This window comes from Morone saxatilis, unplaced genomic scaffold (genome assembly GCF_004916995.1).
Source record: "Morone saxatilis isolate NCDOM2014 unplaced genomic scaffold, NCSU_SB_2.0 Contig22, whole genome shotgun sequence".
Lineage (NCBI taxonomy): Eukaryota > Metazoa > Chordata > Actinopteri > Moronidae > Morone > Morone saxatilis.
Window position 1 is genome coordinate 11,636,864 of NW_023339785.1, and position 18,787 is coordinate 11,655,650.

At 41.0% G+C, this 18,787-nt stretch overlaps 1 protein-coding gene across 4 annotated transcripts in view; it reads right to left on the reverse strand.

Annotated features, from left to right (window-relative positions):
- Positions 1-3,411: 3,411 nt before the first annotated feature.
- Positions 3,412-18,787, reverse strand: part of atp11c (ATPase phospholipid transporting 11C) — a 35,692-nt gene continuing 20,316 nt past the window's right edge. Inside the window, exons 5-31 of one of the 4 annotated variants that reach the window (XM_035669214.1) lie at positions 18,241-18,348; positions 17,334-17,462; positions 16,760-16,848; positions 16,071-16,121; positions 15,580-15,644; positions 15,392-15,473; positions 15,154-15,304; positions 14,072-14,269; positions 13,390-13,560; positions 12,771-12,982; positions 12,548-12,619; positions 12,364-12,437; positions 12,155-12,258; positions 11,831-12,012; positions 10,967-11,233; positions 10,666-10,843; positions 10,446-10,548; positions 10,193-10,338; positions 9,842-9,901; positions 8,915-9,042; positions 8,658-8,793; positions 8,493-8,558; positions 8,243-8,346; positions 7,974-8,130; positions 5,624-5,732; positions 4,041-4,072; positions 3,412-3,744 (exon numbers count right to left, since the gene is read on the reverse strand). In XM_035669214.1, the coding sequence (XP_035525107.1) occupies positions 5,628-5,732; positions 7,974-8,130; positions 8,243-8,346; positions 8,493-8,558; positions 8,658-8,793; positions 8,915-9,042; positions 9,842-9,901; positions 10,193-10,338; positions 10,446-10,548; positions 10,666-10,843; positions 10,967-11,233; positions 11,831-12,012; positions 12,155-12,258; positions 12,364-12,437; positions 12,548-12,619; positions 12,771-12,982; positions 13,390-13,560; positions 14,072-14,269; positions 15,154-15,304; positions 15,392-15,473; positions 15,580-15,644; positions 16,071-16,121; positions 16,760-16,848; positions 17,334-17,462; positions 18,241-18,348 (3,138 nt within the window). In that variant the 3' untranslated portion in view covers positions 3,412-3,744; positions 4,041-4,072; positions 5,624-5,627. The remainder of the gene's footprint in view (positions 3,745-4,040; positions 4,073-5,623; positions 5,733-7,973; positions 8,131-8,242; positions 8,347-8,492; positions 8,559-8,657; positions 8,794-8,914; positions 9,043-9,841; positions 9,902-10,192; positions 10,339-10,445; positions 10,549-10,665; positions 10,844-10,966; positions 11,234-11,830; positions 12,013-12,154; positions 12,259-12,363; positions 12,438-12,547; positions 12,620-12,770; positions 12,983-13,389; positions 13,561-14,071; positions 14,270-15,153; positions 15,305-15,391; positions 15,474-15,579; positions 15,645-16,070; positions 16,122-16,759; positions 16,849-17,333; positions 17,463-18,240; positions 18,349-18,787) is intronic. The other 3 variants (XM_035669217.1, XM_035669216.1, XM_035669218.1) reach the window with 3 other exon arrangements.

Below are 18,787 nucleotides of genomic sequence, written 5' to 3' on the forward strand. Positions count from 1 at the left end.
TCTGTCTCTCTGTCGCTCCTCCCCTCTCCTCTCCCCTCCATCCTCCCTTCCTCTCTCTCTCTCCTTCTGTCTGAGCTTTAAGTGGGCGTCAGCTCTGCACCGCACAGAGCTCAAGAGTGTACTCCTGACACACTGCCAACTCCCTCCCAATTTTTCTCCTCACTTCACACTCCTTCATGCTCTGCCTTTTCTGTTTTCTATGCCTTCAGTATAATGCTGACTGTTCTACAGTAGGGTGGATTGTTAGGCTGTCTGGCTGCCATGTTCATGTCCCCACTTTCTCCAGCTTTACTATAATGTAGATGCACACACAGCGGAGAATAGATCTATTGTAAAATCAGAAAATGAAAATCTACCGCACCCTCAGCCAACAAGTTTGGCCCATGCGAAGCACAGCCTTTAATACACAACAATCACATTCAAACAGAAGAACAAATATGAAAGGGTGTCATTGTGTACATACAGATACACAGAGCCTTTCTCAACTCAACTCCCCGCTGCTCAGCCCACAACTGCACTGAATGGATCAGTGCTCATTAACAGTACAGACTAGAGTGGAGAAAACTTATATGTGTATGTAAACCTCCTTTACACAGTGACTCACAGTGCTTGATGTTTTCTTGATGGGAGGCCACACATGGAGGAACGGGAGAGCAGCAGTATGTTGCCCTGATATGCAGCCACTCAGCTGATCCAGCTTAGCCTCTCAGCCATCTCATTACTGCACAGCATCTGCTTAGTGTGGTCAAAAGCACACAAACACACACACACACACACAGTCCCAGCCGCCCACACATACACACATCCTCACATCAGACAAACCTGCTGACATAACTGTTGGTGTAAAAAAAAAAAAAAAGCACTGTAAGACTTAGGTTTTTCTTCAAAACATTCTGCTTTATTACAGAAAATCTTCAGGTTTTGAATATACTTGTTTCAAAGAGGTACATTCAGCTTGGAGGTTTGGAGTGTTGAGGCTGGGACCCAAAGGGCTGGAGGTTTAGAGGTGTCCCTGCTGTATGACGCAGGGCTGCTGAGGTGCCTGAAGTCGTCCACCTCCACCCCCTCACAGACAGGGACAGCGTCCACAACCACAGAGCCTCTCGTGCTTGTTTTTGGACATTTTTGATTTTATTACAAAAAAGTGGCTGGAAAAAGGTTGCATTAAAAATACAATCCATTCTTTTATACGTTTCATTTAGACAGGCAAAACATTAGATTCCAAGATATTTTTAAGCTCTGAAAATAGCATCTCTGATGTCAGTTAAAGGTTTTTCATTTGTTAACAAAGCAGGCAGCCCCTCTCTTACAGTGTGTCCTCTTACATCCGGTATCTCCGGCACAGTGCAGTCTGGAGGTGGCATGTCACAGAGTAAAGAACAGCCTCCTCCCCTTTCCTAACATCAGAAAAGCAGACTTACTCTTAAGTAGAAAATGTTGCTGAACGGCATGTACACTTTTCCAATTTATTAAGAACAAATCAACATTAACTTAATTTTTAAAATCTCAATTTGGCGTTATAACTGCATGAGCCAGTTTGCAGATGCACTATCAAATATGTCAGGTTACAGTGAAATACAAGGCCAGTACTAGAAAGTACTATACTGGAGATATTATTTGAGCAGGAATCAGTGAAAAGGTACACTTTAAAAACATACTGAACATTTGTAACATAAATGATATACATAGTGATATGTACTCATCAGTTCAAACCAAGAGTTAAAATAACATGGCAAGTGGAGTGGCATTGGTTCAGAGGTTGATTTTGGGATGTTGGGAGTGTATTGGGGGGCTGCCTGTCTTTGCATGTATGACAAAGACTATCAAATGGTATTGGCACGGGCTAACATCAGGGCTGGAGAAACACAGACGAACTCAACTGGCACAAAGCTGAACACTCTCCACAATAAAAAAGATCTATGTAATAAAAGTATAACATTTGTGAATAATAGTACACTCAACAATAAATATGTAAAATAGACAATACGTGTTTGTGGGGAAAAAAAGAAGAAGAAAATATGTCAAAACAGTATCTAAAGGTGTTTGAAAACATGGCATGTTTAAATGGAATGTATGAAGCACTACACACAAAAAGTTAAAGGAAGGAACAAAAGGCCAAACAGTCCACTCCATCATCCTGTCGGTCAGCAAATCTGACCAAAACAGAAGGAAGGAGACTGAGTGTGGAGCCTCACAGTGGCATTAACTATACTGACTCAGCAAGGCTGGAGTTGATTCTCTTCACACTCCAAATTCAGCCTGTCGAGATTAAAAACGTGAACTAGATAATGGGTAACAAACATAAATACCTCATTTAGGCTTTAGTGCATGTGCGCATTTATGTGTACAACGTGTGTGGTTATCGTGCGTGTATTGTTCTCGTCTATCTAATATGTGCGTGTGTTTGTGTGCTCAGGCATATACTCATGTGCCTTAGTGACCATCTACGCAATGAAGAAACCAGGTTCCTTAATAGTGCAGGTAATGTCTAACCGAACTACATCAACAAGGTTCAAGTAATCCCGGTTTTCATGACACGCAGGCGTTTCTGGCATTTCTCATCCAGTACAGCTTCACGCACATATGTAACACACAGGCACACACGCTTACACACACACTGACTTGTCACTTTCAGGTCACACTAGTGTGGACAGAATCTGATCAACTTACGTTTGTCTTTTTTGGCTTTGAGCAGATCATACATCTCTAAGCTATATACAGTACAGCACATATATTAATTTTCTCATCTTAAATGGACTCTTAAATTATCTCTGAGGTTGGAAGATTTAGGTCACGCTCCCAGCAATGTTTCATTGCCAGAATATGCTTAACATCTCTACTCTATCTCTCAATCTTGCATACACACACACTTTTTGGATTGAGTGGTAATATGGCCTCGATTAACGCATCTTATACCTTAGTATATAATAGAGAATCATCTTTAGACACAAATAATCACAAAAAAAATCTATAAATCAGAAACCTGTTCGAACAGTCTGTATGCTGATTTGAGCAGAACTGAAATCACCATCAGTAACTTTTCCTCTTGAATAATTTGGATGAGTGTATTTCCTGAAACATATGATTACCATTTAAAGAATAACCATTGAAAAGTGCAATAAAGTAGAATAACCTTTAACCGTTGACAGTGGTGTGTCAATAATTGTGTCTTAATAAAAACTCTGCCGAATACAGTGACTGAACATCAGTGGAGTGAAGCGTTCTTTTGAGCCTTCATTCATGCAGGTGAACCATTCTTGGAGTGGATATTACAGCTGCTTGTTAAAACACAGCAGTTGGGTAGAGCTACTGACAAGGCAGCCATGTATGCATTCATTTGTAAGCTAGTATTTTTTTTAAAGAAGTAAAAGAAAGAAAACTCATGCCTGTCATCTGAGTAGATATTTTAAAAAAATAATGCAGCGCACTGCTCTGCAGGCATGCATGGGGGGTTAGGAGATGTTAGGATTGGGCAGAGGAGGACGGAGCAAAGATGTGAGTCAAAAGACTGCTAAACCCCTTTTTGTCCCTTCCCCCCAGTCAGCACATCTCTCTTTTTCTTCTTATTTTTTTCTCCTCCATTTCTTCTCCTTCTCTTTTCAGATCAGGCGGGATGGCAGACAGCTCTGATCCGACTGGCACCATACCCTGAAAGTAGCTGATGCCATCGTTGTTGCAAGTCCTTGCTGCCTTTCACTCGCGCTCCTTCAGGTGCTTGTAGGATAGTGGTGTGACAGCTGCAATCTGAAAAAGCACAAGCAGACAGCATTTTACTCTGTGTTTTCATTCTGAGCTTGTGCCAACAAGAGGAAGAGGACAATACACTTTGAAATAATCAAAAATCATCAGAGAAAAAGAGGTGATTGGCCACGTACCACGTACAATAAGAAAACATTCAAATGACGCATTCCCCACCACCAGAGACAAGCAGAAATTAGTAAAGGAAATGTTCCCGATTCATCCAAGTCTACTGATCTGTTGAAGCTCAGCAGGGATATTTAACAAACAGAGAAGGTTAAGATTGTCTCGCCGTAATTTACCTGGATGTTTGTAGCAGGCCGTTCTCTGACAGCTATAGGGAGAATAGAAATGCAGTTTAAACATTGAAAGCTGTGGTTGAAAAGGCGGGTGCTACTGTACCGATACCGGTGACCCTGGTCAACAGTGATGGGAGGGGGTGACACTCAGACCTACCTACAGGGGGTGGACAAAAAATGAAAACACCTACATATTTACCACAGTATCAAGTGGACAACAAGGTGTAGAGATGCTGTTTCACTTCAGAACACCTACAGTACTCTTGATATCGCTGCCATACACAAGGAAGACATAACTTTAAAACACACCAAGTGTGTTAATTGGAAATAAGCTTAAAATATGTTTAAACATATTTTTAGTCTTCCTTTAATTACTTCTTTTTTTAATTTATCCATGGAGACTAAAATAGTCAAATATTAAATCAATCTGACATTATGAAATCATTTGAATAAATACAGACAAAATATATGATAAACCATGAAAATTGTGATATAAATAATACAACAAATTTCAAAAACTCTGGGGTAGGGGGTTGGCACACAAACCATGAACAGCATGTCCCCAGTTCTATTAAAAACACCCAAAAGGCCCATAAATCATTTTTTTTTTTAAAAACAGACTTTTGGACATATAAAAAATACTGGAATGAACTCTTCATTCTTTATCGTAAAAAGAAGCAGACTGATAACATAGAAATACATAAAACATATAATACATTTCATGGTATATATTTCATAGTTTGTCTGCATTCATTCAAATTATTATTTATTCCATAATATCTTAATATATATGTATGTAATACTGACACTGGTTTTCCATATTTACCATAATTATGTTTTCATACCTCAGTTTATATTTTATCATGTGATGTTTCCATTCATTTGTCATCCCCCCTGTATGTACTGCGGCAACATTCGGCCTGAGTTTAAGGCAACGTGACATCATGCAGTGAGGTAAGCTCAGCGCTTCAACTCCATTATTTGCCAGGAAAGTAAGCAGACATCGACCACCAACACAGGTTGTGCACAGGACGAAACGACCATGACCAAACCATCACGTCACAAACAGTACAGAAATATCAGACAGTTATAATCACATACCAGCTCTGTTATTTCACACTGTCAAACAAGAAAACCAGAGCAAACTGCAAACGACACCTTAACAAACTCAGACATTCCAGGTCCAAAAATGAGATGGACTGAAATTAAAAACATTTAAAATTGGGTTTTTAAAAGCACATGCAGAAGGTAATACAAGCTTCCAAAGGGAGGCTGAAAGGAGCATGTATCTAACAAAAAACTAATTTAAGGTGTGCAACAATAGGCCTAATGATGCACTCACAGGTTAAATATATTAAAAATGTTGACACTTTAGTCTGACAAAGAAAAAGTGCATCTCTTCAGCCAGCCAATATCAGCATACACAACACATAAGAACACACTGGGTCTTGTTGATCGTGGCCTGTATGCCATTTTGCCTTTGATTCTCTTGTTAATACTCAGAGTTAGGGACCAGAACTGCTGGAGAGGTTGGCTGGGGGAGTGAGTCTTTGATTGGCTTAAACGGCCTGAAGGTAGGCTGGTACCTGTTTAAATGACAGTATTGGACTCATCTGAAAAGGTTCTCATGAGCAGGGGCCTGGCCGAAGACCGGGGAGACTGGTGGCCCCCCGCGCTCGACTGAACTGGCTTCTTCTAGAAGAGTGAGGCAAGAGACACCAATGACATCACTACGCTGACAAACACATACACACTCTGCCACTCTTTCCATCTTGTGCTCTCCCTTGCACACAGACATACACATATACACAGGGAACAAACATGTACATACACAAAGACTTCAAAACTGGAAAGGTGGACAATGAAAATCAGTCCAGGTGCCTTTTAAGACACCTTTACCTTGCAATAATAATTCCCAGAGGTCTAGACTCTATATGAAATGCTCCAAATTAATACAGGGCTACTATCCTTGCACATTTCTTAAAAGCAGGTACGATATAACGCACGCACACACACGCACAGACAAAATGCAGTGGCCTGCAGGGTTTGTGGTGAGGATCCAGGATGAGGTTGTTGACTTGAGCCTCATGCAGGTAAGTTTGGGTGCTTTGACGTGCTGCATTCACCTGACTTGACATGCGGAGGCAGCAGGCATTGGAGCAGCACAGGCAGCTGGGACGAGGACACTGACTGATACAACTGGACAGACAAGAATGGAAGACTGACTGCACGTGTTTAGCATGGACACCCGGCCCTACTCCACACTGCTGGCGGAACTGGGCACACCCTCACCCACTGACCAACATTCCTCCCAATTAAATAAACATATGAAAAGCACTCAAGACAGGGTTTAAAGATGGGGCCCGCCAAGGATAGCATTCCTGATGTAATAATTCATCTGAAATTGTCTGGCCTAATCTGTCCAACCGAGTGGGGAGAGTAAAAATCCACAGAACGCCACCCTAAGTTACTTTAGAGGTTAAGGAAGGAGTCTAACAGTGGGAGAGGAAGGACACAACAGGTAGGAAACAAGCAAGACCGGCAGACACAGAAACGCTGCAGGAAGAGACTTAAGTATAAGGGCTGACAGAAAGAAAAAGAGACCTCAGTCACTCCACGAGAAGCTGTGAGTGCTAGCGGTCTGCGACAACATGAAGATAGTAGATGTCCCCGAGGAAGGAAGGCGATGTTTCATCTTTAGGGGAGGCAGGTCCAGAGAGGAAGAGAAGAAGAAATGAGAGACAGAGCAAGAAGAATGTGTTAAAGTGTAAAAGCAAGAGGTAATAGTTAGGAAAACAAAGTTGATAAAAGGGGATGTTCTAAAATAAAATGCATAAGTACCAGATAGTTACACTATACCACCTATATAGTAACGATTGTCATTTTAATCTGTGAACTGCAAAATCCACAGTATTCCAAGTAATGCACCTACTTATAAAAAATATTTATTTTGTACATTTTTGATTGATTCTGTCACTTCACCAACCGTCAGACAGACACTGAAACAGACATTTTAAAAGACAAACACTGTAATAAGCCCATATTGTACAAAACGGCCGTATAACGTCCTTCAAATATGTGCAAAACATTTGGCTTGGTTTATTACTTTACCCACATAAAACAAGTCTAGACACAATTTAAAGAAAAACAAGGGTGGAATACAACCAAGAGCACAGCACATGCCACCAATCATTTCCAGCTGTTTGGAAAACACATAAGCTTCATGGGAAGCTAATGACAAAATATGTCTGGGAAAGTTGTCTTCTAGAGGAAATGGGAAACTGTCCCTCTGAAATCAATTCAACAATCTGCAAAAAAAAACTGCTAAGGATATTAAAGAAACAGTGGAGAAAAAAAAAACGATTTTTCAAGTTATAACCCTGTGTTAATAGTTCAGTCTCTTGGTATATAACAACTACTGTATATGTAAATGTGACATTCTTTAAGTTAAAATACTTTGCATGAACTGCGTACATAAACTTCTTCAACCTAATGTGATTTAGAGTGACTAGCTAGCCCTATCTATTATAGAAAAAAAATGTGGTTGAGGTCTTAATTTACTCTTTTCTCCCTCGTCCTCTGCCTCCTGATCCAAGAACACAAGTGAGAGAGTTGTTTGTGGAAGCCAACAGCGAATCGTTGCTCCGTATATACAAATCCAATCCCATTCTATAGTGATCCAAAAATTATTTCTCAGAACTACACCCAACCCACATCTTTCACTTCACTTGGAAATACATCAAGGATGGGTTCCATTAACAACAGCCAAACCCTTGAGGAAATAAGTAGTTAAATTGTCACAACAAATATATTTTAAGTTTGAGCAATGTAAATCTGGAACAGAGAGAGAGAGAGCGAGAGAGCGAGAGAGAGAGAAGAGAGAGAGAGAGAAAGTGAAGTACAGGCCAAGTATGTGTGTGTGTGTTTCAGCTCTACCTGTCGAGCGTGGGGCCCGCGGGGTTTGCGGAACACCACAAGCAGGATCTCTGGCAGTAGGCTGAGCAGGATGAGCAAAATGATGACCAGCCAGGCTGACACCGAGCTCAGCATGTTGGCAAACACAAAGTACAAACGTTGCTGCTTCAGGAAAGGCCTGCAGGAGAGGGAACACTTTGGTTTACACTGACCCGAAGAGCAATGGTGGTTGAAGAGATGAAAAATAGAAGGTTAGCCACTAAACAGGTTATTTTATCCTGAGTCCTTACCATATTATTCCTCCCCAGAAGAAGCTGAAAAACACGTAGAAAGCCAGGGAGCCCCAGATTACAAAGTGGTTGATCCATGTCCAGTGCCGTGTGTCCAGAGCAAGCTAGAGTGGCAGAGAAAAGTCACTAAATAAACACGTCAAATATCCAACACAACACATATCAATGCTCTGAAAAATCTCATGTAAAATGGCTGCGCTAATGATACACTCTTCCATAAGATAATCAAACAACAAGTGAGTGGTTTTACCTTTAGTGTGACAGTGAAGACAAGGACAGTGAAGACAATTGTTCCGTATGACCAGTTCCCAAAAACCTGTATTAAAATAAGGGAAATGACCAAGTGTACTTAAGAGAAAATGCTTAATCAAGTAATTTAATATAACACAAATTCGGAAGGAGGACTCAATCAAACCTGGCCATTATCCTGCAGTGCTGGGTTACTGAACAAATATCGAACACCAAAGAAGAAGAGCAAGCCATGGAAGACTCCAAGTATAGTCCAGTAGAGGAACGGTCCCCACCGTAACATGGCATTCTTTGCAATCTCTCTAAAGAAAATCATAAAGGAGAAAGACAAACTATAAACAATGAAATAAGGTTGCAACTTAAAAAGCACATCTACATCCACCTGGTGTTGTGGTGCAGATAAGCACATGTCCCCAGGTTTACCTGTAGAGGGTAGCATTGTCCAGCAGAACCTCCATGCAGATGTGCTGCTCCAAGAGACTGTAAGCCAGGATGGGCATAGAGGTGAAGCAGATGTTGTACATCGTCAGATAGGCCGCGTCATACAGGGGCTGGGGGGAGGATGGGAGCAGGAAGGGGGAGTGAGGGGGGAGGGGTTGGTAAGGAGCAGGAGGAGGGACGGGGCAACCAGGGATTAATATCATGGAGAGGACAAAACTCATACACACCATCATACTTACACATACGGTATGTCATATAAGCAAGCTTATATACACATATTTCATGTATTTATGGAAGATTCATGTCAGGGGCCATGTGGCATGAGGGAGAATGACCTATTCATCCTCACCTTACACAAACAGAAATACCAAAACATAATCAAATATCTTTAAAAGGATGACATCTATATATTAATGCACTAATTAAAAGATACTGCTATGCCAGGAGCAGTTTTTTATATGAACACAGTACCATAAAACATTGTAAATCTATACAGATTTTATAAAATATACTTATTTCTCAACAGAGTTAGGGTTATCTCTCCCAAGTGAAGTCATTGATGTGCTCCAAACTATAATGAGGTCATCTTATCCATACCTGAATTTCTCTAATGTATTGTTATGTCATTGTGCTGGTAACAGTGTGACACACACATCACTATGATTACATAATATCCTCATACAATGTACCATGGTGGCAGAACATCCCACATGTCTCCATTATCTTTATTGCTATGTAAGTCTAAGTCAGTATATAAACATATCAGTCAGAGCTCAAACATCCCAGGGGCAGTGAGGGAGGGGCAATCTGAGGGGAAGAATCGAGGACGGAGGTGTGGAATCAAGGGACACTGCCTCCTTTCACGTTCACAACATCTTTGAACCTCAAAGGGCATCAGGAGATACTCACTTGCTGGGAATAGCCACAGAAGAACTGGTACAAAAACTGAGGTAAGATGAAGCAAAGGTTCTGCAGGCAAACAGAGAAAGAGAACAGGCTCACACAGAGAACATCAAATGCAATCATTCTCATGTGCTTATAATGAAGGTACAAATACATTAACCCAAGTTCAAGCTACAAATCTATTTAATTTGTTAAGAGGATTGATTCTGTCAGATCTGTCTCTTCACCACATAATCCTCAGATCAAGTTAGTGTGTGGGTTTGTTTGGGAAAAACAGGCTTTGCTGAAACCCACAACAAGTTCTCAGGCTGAAGAATGAAATGAAAGCAATGTGACTAAAGCCTCTGTTCCTCCTACCTTGTAAAAGAAATATTGCACCAGGTGTGCAATGCGAACATAGTAGAGATGCCCATGAGCCAACAAAAGTTTCTTGAGGTGCTTGAGTTTGGGGATGGCATAATCACTGTTCCTCACTGCCTGCCGACCCTCTTTACCCTTAATACCTGAAACACAGGGAACAAATATCACACACACCAAAAAGGTTACCCATCCTACTATTTAGAACAACAATTAGAGATCTGCTAGCTAGCTTCAGCATGTGATTTCATACCAATGCCAACATGAGCTTCCAAAATCATGCTGACATCATTGGCACCATCTCCGATGGAAAGGGTGATTGGGCTTCCTTTAGAGTTCTTCACCATTTTAACTATCTAAAGATGGAGCAACACAGAGGGACAACATTAAAAACAAATGAAACCAAGTGTTCACTATTTTAGTTCTTGAATGAATGAATAAACATTTGTCACAATTAAATTGATTGTTTTGACCTGTGCCTTCTGTAAAGGAGCCATGCGGCAGCAGAGCACAGATGTGCAGTTTTGACAAATCTGCAGGAACAGGTTCTTGTAGCGATTTGAGTTGGATTCAGAGGAGGAGTTGAGCACCATCGAGAGAGTGGCTCCATCTATGATAAAACCATAGTCCTGGCCTGCCGAAGACCAGCTCCTACCAAACAAAACAGGGAAATGGGTTTAATAATCAACTAAGATTCAGTTTGTTTAAATGATAACCCTAACACAACAGCAAAGCATCACATAACAAATCCAAAACTTAAGTCAGGGCACCAACCTGGTGACGCCTGCCTTCACTGGTGGTGCATCCTGTACAGCTTTCTTGTGATATTCAAGCAGGAGATCATGCAGTCGTTCCTCACGCCTCCTTCCTCCATCCTCCAGAGTACGCACCGTCAGCTCCAACAGCTCTGTATTTCTCTGGAATAATCTACAAGCATAACAGGTGGACTTTGCCGTCTCCATCTTGTCCCCCGTTAGGACCCAAACCTTCATGCCTGCCCCCTGCAGAGCTTCCATGGTCTCTGCTGCCTCTTCTTGAAGCCTGGGGGGTAGAAATGACACTAGTGAAAAATTATTACTATCTCTAAAAAGAAAAATCTAAAGTTGAACAAAACCATGGACATCAGGGTTAAATTTTACATAAGATCTAGCAAATTGCATTATAGCAAAACCAAGCAAGTCTGCTGGTTTTCTGGTGCAAGTGGAACTTAAATGAGAGTAAGGATGCTGTTATTAAGTTTTTAATCTTGGACTGTGGAAGAGTACCCAATGTCAACCACAAGATGGCGGTGTGAGCTTACATTAAAAAGTTTTGGGATAACAGGGACTATTAGCTATCACCAGAGTGGTAAATTACCACCAGCTACCAGCCAAATGCTAGTAAAATATGAAAGTGGCTGGTAGATTTCAGACACAGAATAATGACTTACTAGTGGGTGGCTGATGAATTTAAACATTTATCTGTCAGTGGTTGTTTTTTTTTATTTTATTTTAGGTGTATTCTATTTATGTATGTAGATTTTGCCCCTAAAATTTGAGAGGGACGACAACAGCAGCATGCAAGATAACAACAAACTACGCAAGATATAAGACAACTTTAAACATCAGCAGCATCAGGTTATGTTGTGTGAGCACCCACCGATCTTCTACAGCAGTAGCTCCTATTAGACTCATGCCCGTCTCCACTTGGTTGTAAACAGTCATGAGCTTCTCCTCTCTGTCCTGCAGAGCCAGTCTAGCTTCTCTCAATCCTGCATCGGCCTGGGCGTACTCCTCTGCACTGAGAATTTTGTAGGCCACACACAGTGTCCGGTAGCCCTCCTGAACAGTGAAACAAAGCACCCAATGTTACAACAAGGAGGCACAAAAGTCTTGACACCATTGCAAATTAAACCCTAGAATCACATAGTACTATGTATACTAATAAAATATAACAACAAGGCAATTTGCTTAGGTCACCCACTGTTGCATTACGCTCCACATGCATGCGTATCCTTTCGACCTCCTCCTGTCTGACACGGGGAAAGATGGATGAGTCTGCCCCCTTACAGAAGAGCAGTGTATCACCTACGCACAAACATAGAGACACACAAACGCACAGCATGGTAAGTGTTGAGGGCCGACACTAAATCACACTCAATGCAATAAACCTGAAAGCAATCTCAAGCTCACCTGATTTGGATCTGACTATTACACTCATTCGCCTTCTCACAGGGTCAAAGTTCAACACATGGAGCAGTTCATACCTTCGGGAAATAAACAAATATACATAAATATGAAAGCTAAATAAAATAAAAGCTACAGTGCAAATGTAAATGGAAAAAATATGGATATAAAGTAAAAACTGCTAACTTACATTTCAACGTCATTGTTCCTGTTGAGAATTTTCATGGTTTTGCTTTCAAGACCCAGAAATGTAAAGCCATACCTGAAGATGGAGACAAATCATCACAAATGAGCCCTTTATGTCCTCATGCGCTCTATGAATAAAGGCTGTAATGAAATGTATACCATCTAGGATTTTCTGAATACCTTCTATGATATTCATGTTCATATGACATGACAGCTCATTCTCTTACCTCATGGCACCCTTGACCAGAGCAACCTCATCAGGTGAGGAAGCTATAAAGCCTCTCTGCTCCTGCAGAGGATGGATAACTCCTCCATCCACCCCTAAGCCATCCACCTCGTCTATCTGCCCATCCTTTTGGCCTTGACCCTGCTCTGCAGACTCCTTCACCTGGACTGTGTGGCACAGACACAGGGCACGCAGAAACAGCTCCTCCTTCTCCTAATAACACAACATGGCTTAATACAGTAAAATACAATACAGTACACTGTGTTTAAATTAAATGAATTGAACGAGCAATCTTTACTATTACATAAAATGTATTTATTTACAGCCTCACATGGAGCCACATACAGTAGCTGGAGTTTAGATTAAGCCCTGGATTTACAATTATTTGTCTAAGTTAAATTTGATCAACATGCATGTTTAAGTACAACAGTAAAGTGTTATCAGGTGCGAACACACAGCCACATTGCTCCCCCTCCATGTTGAGTGCTTATGTTGACATGTCAAGGAGACTGTATGCAGGTGACCTATGAAGGGTCTTTCTGAGCAGCGAGCTATGTAATGGCCATATGTTGCTGCTTGTGTGACTTTTACAACAGATGGAGGGACACAACAACACCCACCCTGCCAGCTTTCTGCTGTAGTTTGCTCACAGGTCCATCTGTGACACAGAATCCGTCCAACTCTGAGCTTGCGTCCCGGTACTTGTACTGGAAACCATCGATGCAGCACTCAATGAACTCCATGTTATTCTGAGTGAGGGTGCCCGTCTTGTCTGTGAAGACATACTCCACCTGCAGGCAATGTGATAAAAGTACATGACAGTCTCTTCCAAACCCATAAAAATTCAGCTGCCCATTTAACAGGTTCCAACAATAAGATTTGGCAATTACGGCCAGCATTAATCAGTTTAACGAACCATCACCTTTAATTGACATAATCATCTGGCAAACCAAGTGTGACTGATCTATGGCAGCACTGTTTGAGTTAGAAGTGCCATAAAAAACAGGTGAAGACTGGACAGCACAACTAATCTGGTGCAGCTCATATTTAACATAAGCACTGTACAGATCAGTCTGGAGACTCAATCCTAACTTGGTCTAACCTTTAATTTGGCTTTTTCTTTTAAATTTCAAGTATTAAAATGAACAAAATGTTAAAGAAAATTTTTGCAATTTATTTTGTAATTTAAAAAAAATTACAGGTTTTTAATTAACACACAAATGCTGAGTTTACAGAAAGCAATTCCCCAGTGACACAAATTTCACAAATGTGGCTTAATTTAATTTTGTCCATCTGCCTGACCTGTCCCAGCTCCTCATTGAGGTCGGAGGTGTTGACCAGTGCCCCTTCCTTGATTTCAGGGTCAAAGAAGTCCTTGTCCCAAGTGATGAAAAAGGATCCCAAAAACTTTTGCATTTCAACCGTCACATACATGGACACCGGAATGATGAAGTTGAAGAGCACCATGAAGGACAGGAAGTCAGTGAACATTTTTAGATACTGTTGGGAAAAAATGAGAAAAAAGGCACATATTTATCTTATCTTGTCATCAGATGTTGAAATACCCATCTCTGCTATTTAAACTAATTAATTGAGGTTATTCCCATAGGAACATTTATTAATTCATTCATTCATTCAATAATTTAACCAATCTTAGGTGTTTCGAGCAGTGGGCAGCCACTGTGCAGCGGCCAGGGACCACCTTAGACAACTTGGTCATGGACATACACAATTAAGCTAACATCGGGAAATCGGAGCACCTGGAGGAAACCCATGCAAACATGGGAAGAACATTCAAACTCCACACAGAAAGGCCCTGCCTGGATTCAAACCCAGGACCTTCTGGCTGTGAGGAGACAGTGTTAAACACTGTGTGAATGGAAACAGACTTGGAAAATTTGCTGACTATAGGCTGACTATATTACACTCCGTGTGCATAACATGCATGATGTGCTCACATTAAGACCAGTAGTCCTATATTATCCATGACATGATGGAAATCGTAATATTGAATCACAATGTTCACAGTTCATTGAGGGCTAGGGCAGAAGATTAAAAGCCAATGAAATGGAGCATGTTACGATGTAGGTCTAGTGGCCATTTTGCTGAGGAGAGGTTTATTAGTGTGGATCAGAAGAGGCTGTGGCTTGTACAGTAAAATTCTTTAATACAATGGAACTGTGACCTCAGAGGCTAAAACTACAAGCCTCAACAGGGCAAGTATTTACCCTATTAACAGCAACAACCTTCAAGGTATAGTAACTCTTGCAATACACATAATACTGTGTTTCTATACCATTTTTGATATAAGCCTGGTTTGGTTTTAACTCACAGTTCATTGTAACAACAACAAGGACAGGCAGGTTGCTTAAATGTGTACTCACTAGATTGGTCTCCTTCTCTCTCTGGGTTTTCTCGTTGTACCACGGTTCATCCTGTCCAGGCTTGCTCTGCCACACATACTTAAGTGTAGTGCACACAAGGGCCTTGCTCACCAATATGCAAAGGTAAACCAGAAGGAAGGCGTTGATAGACCTGAAAATATAAGGAATCAAATTAAGGATTTGCAAAGGTATGTCAGGGATATATTTAAATTGTTTATACCGTTTCCTATAAACTTACTTCTCCACAGCAGAGCGTTTCTGAGACTTGCCCTGATAGTTGAGAGCCATCTTTGTCTCCATGCCAGTGTAAACTGCAACACCTTGAGAAAGAAAAAGGAGGAGAAAAAGAAGGATTAGATTATTAGATACTGAGCTGATCTTCAATAATATCAGTTATTGTACTATAGTCAATATTCTTCTACTCACCACAGATTTTCTGAGTGTTCTTTAAAGTTGCCCCTTTTAGCAGAAGGTTTTCTGGGCCCAAAGACCTGCACAATCACATCAGTAGATCAAACAGTTTAGTCATACAGAAGCTGTGCAGTCCACACACTCCATTCTCTAAATGGAAACCTGGCAGGCAAGCTGGCATCCACTCTAAAATGCGCAGTGACAATACACAGTATGACTGCAGTCTGGGCTTACACCGGTCCCAGTGTTCTTGAGAAGGACACTGGCATTTGTTTATATGGCCATTACAAAGCAGTCAATGATAAATGCCTGTGGGAGTGCTTTGGAAGCAGTGGCTGAAGTGATGCCAACCTGTTTTAATTTTAATGCTTGTCTGCGATGAAGCATCAATGGAATAATGATTTGTTGCTGATGCAAAGGGAAACAAATGAGTGCTTAAGCAAGTGTGTTTTGATTTTGTTGTCACTTAAAAGTAGGTTGGGATAGTTGTACACAAGTGTTCTCACCTTACTGTAGGCTCCTGATCATTTTTGTAGATGTGCATACGGCCGACAAACCTGGAAAATAAATTACATAGGCAGTCAGAAGCTAAAGCCATTTATAAAATGTATGTGTGATATTTGTTTTGCATATTACTGAATAGAGTGGGTTTGAACTTGAGGTATCCAAATCCATGAGTCCATTTACTTTACAAAACTGTAAGTACTCATTGACCTAAAATCAGTTGCAGAGGTTTGGGAGCCAGCTAATTACTGGTGGTTAGCCAGCAGCACGCTGTCAGTTTTATTGACTCTGAATAGCAAGCATTTGGCACTATGTCTTACTTAGCACGTCTCAAACACCATTCTGATGGTTGGCTTAATGACAATATTCCTACTCTTTGTCCCAAGGGGGAGCCAAAGGCTGTCTGTTTATAAAGCTGTGACTCCTACAAGTGAATAAAAATCAACTCTATACTGCATAGACCAAAGATAACTGGAAATATCAAGTCCACTTTTACTATTCCTAATATGAAACCAACCAAGCATAAGTACACTATGGACAGCCAAAACATCTGCACTTAACAATCAACATGTTAATATTAGAGTCATTTAGGACATTTTCAACTGGCATCGAGTAAAACCATGGCCCAACAAACCACAGGCAACACATGCTTGTGGTGTAAACTTGTTGGGGCCACATGATGAGAGCCTACTTGTAAAGGTCAGGCTGTGGCTGTTCACACTCAATGGTGGCGTTGAGAGATTCCAGATCCTTCTCTGTGTCTGGCACTGTGTAGTGTGTCTGGACAAGTGGAAGAGGCAGAGAGAGACAGAGAGTAAACGCTGACTGGCTCAGGTCAAGTGATAATTTTAGCCTTCCCCCTACCCCTCACAAATAGACACTACAGGACAATAGGAAGATAAAGGATACCCAGAAATCTGCGACTAACACTTTGAACACAAAACGGAACAAACACATATTTCTAAGGAACTAGAAAAGGGAGAAACTTGAATTTTCGTGACAAATTCAAATTCACTATCTTTGAAAATGTATATATATATTTATTTTGAAACTACTATTAATTTAAAAGTATACAAATAATATGAGATATGTCCAGGTAAGTGCATGTAAAAAAAAATTGCAATAACAACAGACACATAAAAACATAAAATATATTAAAGTAAACATTAAGTGACTATAAGTAATATAACTTAAAGAAAACTACAAAAATTACAACCTAACCATTCTGTTATGAAAAAGGGGGACAGCAGAGCAGCCCATCTTACTTTATGGTTGGACTCTCCGTCCAGACTTGCTGTGGTAACAAAACATGTGTCGTCGTCTCGGCTAGACTGCAGGAGTATTAAATCACAGGGGAAAGTCTCATCTTCCTCCACCTCCACAACATCTCCAACCTGATCAAAGAAAACACAACTAAACACCACTTATCACAGTTTGCTTGCTCCTACTTCTTAGGCACCGGGTGACAGATTTAAACAATCAATTTTACCTCTGAGGAGCAAAGAGATTCCAAAATAAACTTACATCACTGCCAATTTCCTATCATGTTGCTGTGGTTAATTTGATTGCAAACAACTGCCTACTTAAAGATATAGCATAAACAAGCAACGTGGGCCTCCCTGCGGAGTCCCCCGTACAACTGCAAGTCAGTATTCGCTCACCTTTTTAGCTCTGGTTTGATCTGCTAACTACTGACAAACTCTGGCTCTCTTTGGCTTGCTAAATGTTTACTTTAGCTTGAGTCCACTTAGCACTAGGAGGTAGCTCACAGCTAACTTGTGTGAGCTCCTGTACAGGGAGCAGCTGTCCTCATGTTTTGACAGCTGGATGTTGATTCTCCGTGGTGTCAGCAGCACTAGCAACCCTTAGCCACAGCCAGAACTCATTTGGTTCACTTTGAATGTTGTAAAATATTGTTTAAGGTGTGTTCAACCTCTTGAACACCCATGCATCTTTGAAAATACTGTTAACTACAGCAAACAGATAAGAATGCATTGGAGAAATTACCTGCACACAACACCCTGGATACATTAATTACCATCACACCCATGTTTGAACATCTAATCAGTTCAGCAGAGCATGTTCTGCCCTGCGCATATATTCCAAACACAGTCATGCCGAGCTGCCAGCAGCATCTCTTTGGACATGTCTCTAAGGAAATATAAAAGGTACCTTGATCTTCTCACTCTCCTTCCGAATCCTCCCGCCATCCTCTAGCACCGTCACTAGGTACTTATTCACCTCATTGTCAGCCTTGTGCCGTAGCCAGTCCTCATAGCCCTACGGCAACATATCAAAATCAGATTTGCGTTATTTGCTTAGTACAACAAAAAGTACAAAAGTTTGTGTCTGTGGGATTAGTACCCACAGGACATTGACAACTAACAGCAGTTTGTAGAGGAGCGCAATACTCAAAGAAATGTCCGTGCATACAATATAATCTTTACATTTAGTCTTTCATCATTATGTGAAAAAGAGTGCCTACAGCAGCAGAATGGGATAGCAATTGTCCAGCAGTGCGTTGGAACAGAATACCATGAAATAACACTGAGTCGGATAAAAAAGAATAATTCCTGGGGCTGCAGCAGCATAAGTCACAAAGCCTAGTGTAGACTTCATAAGTACTTTAAGATAGTGATGGAGATAGAGGAGATGGTGCAGAGATGCAGAGGGTAGAGAGGGAAACCACAGTGTGTGCCAAGGCGGAGCTTGAGCCAGA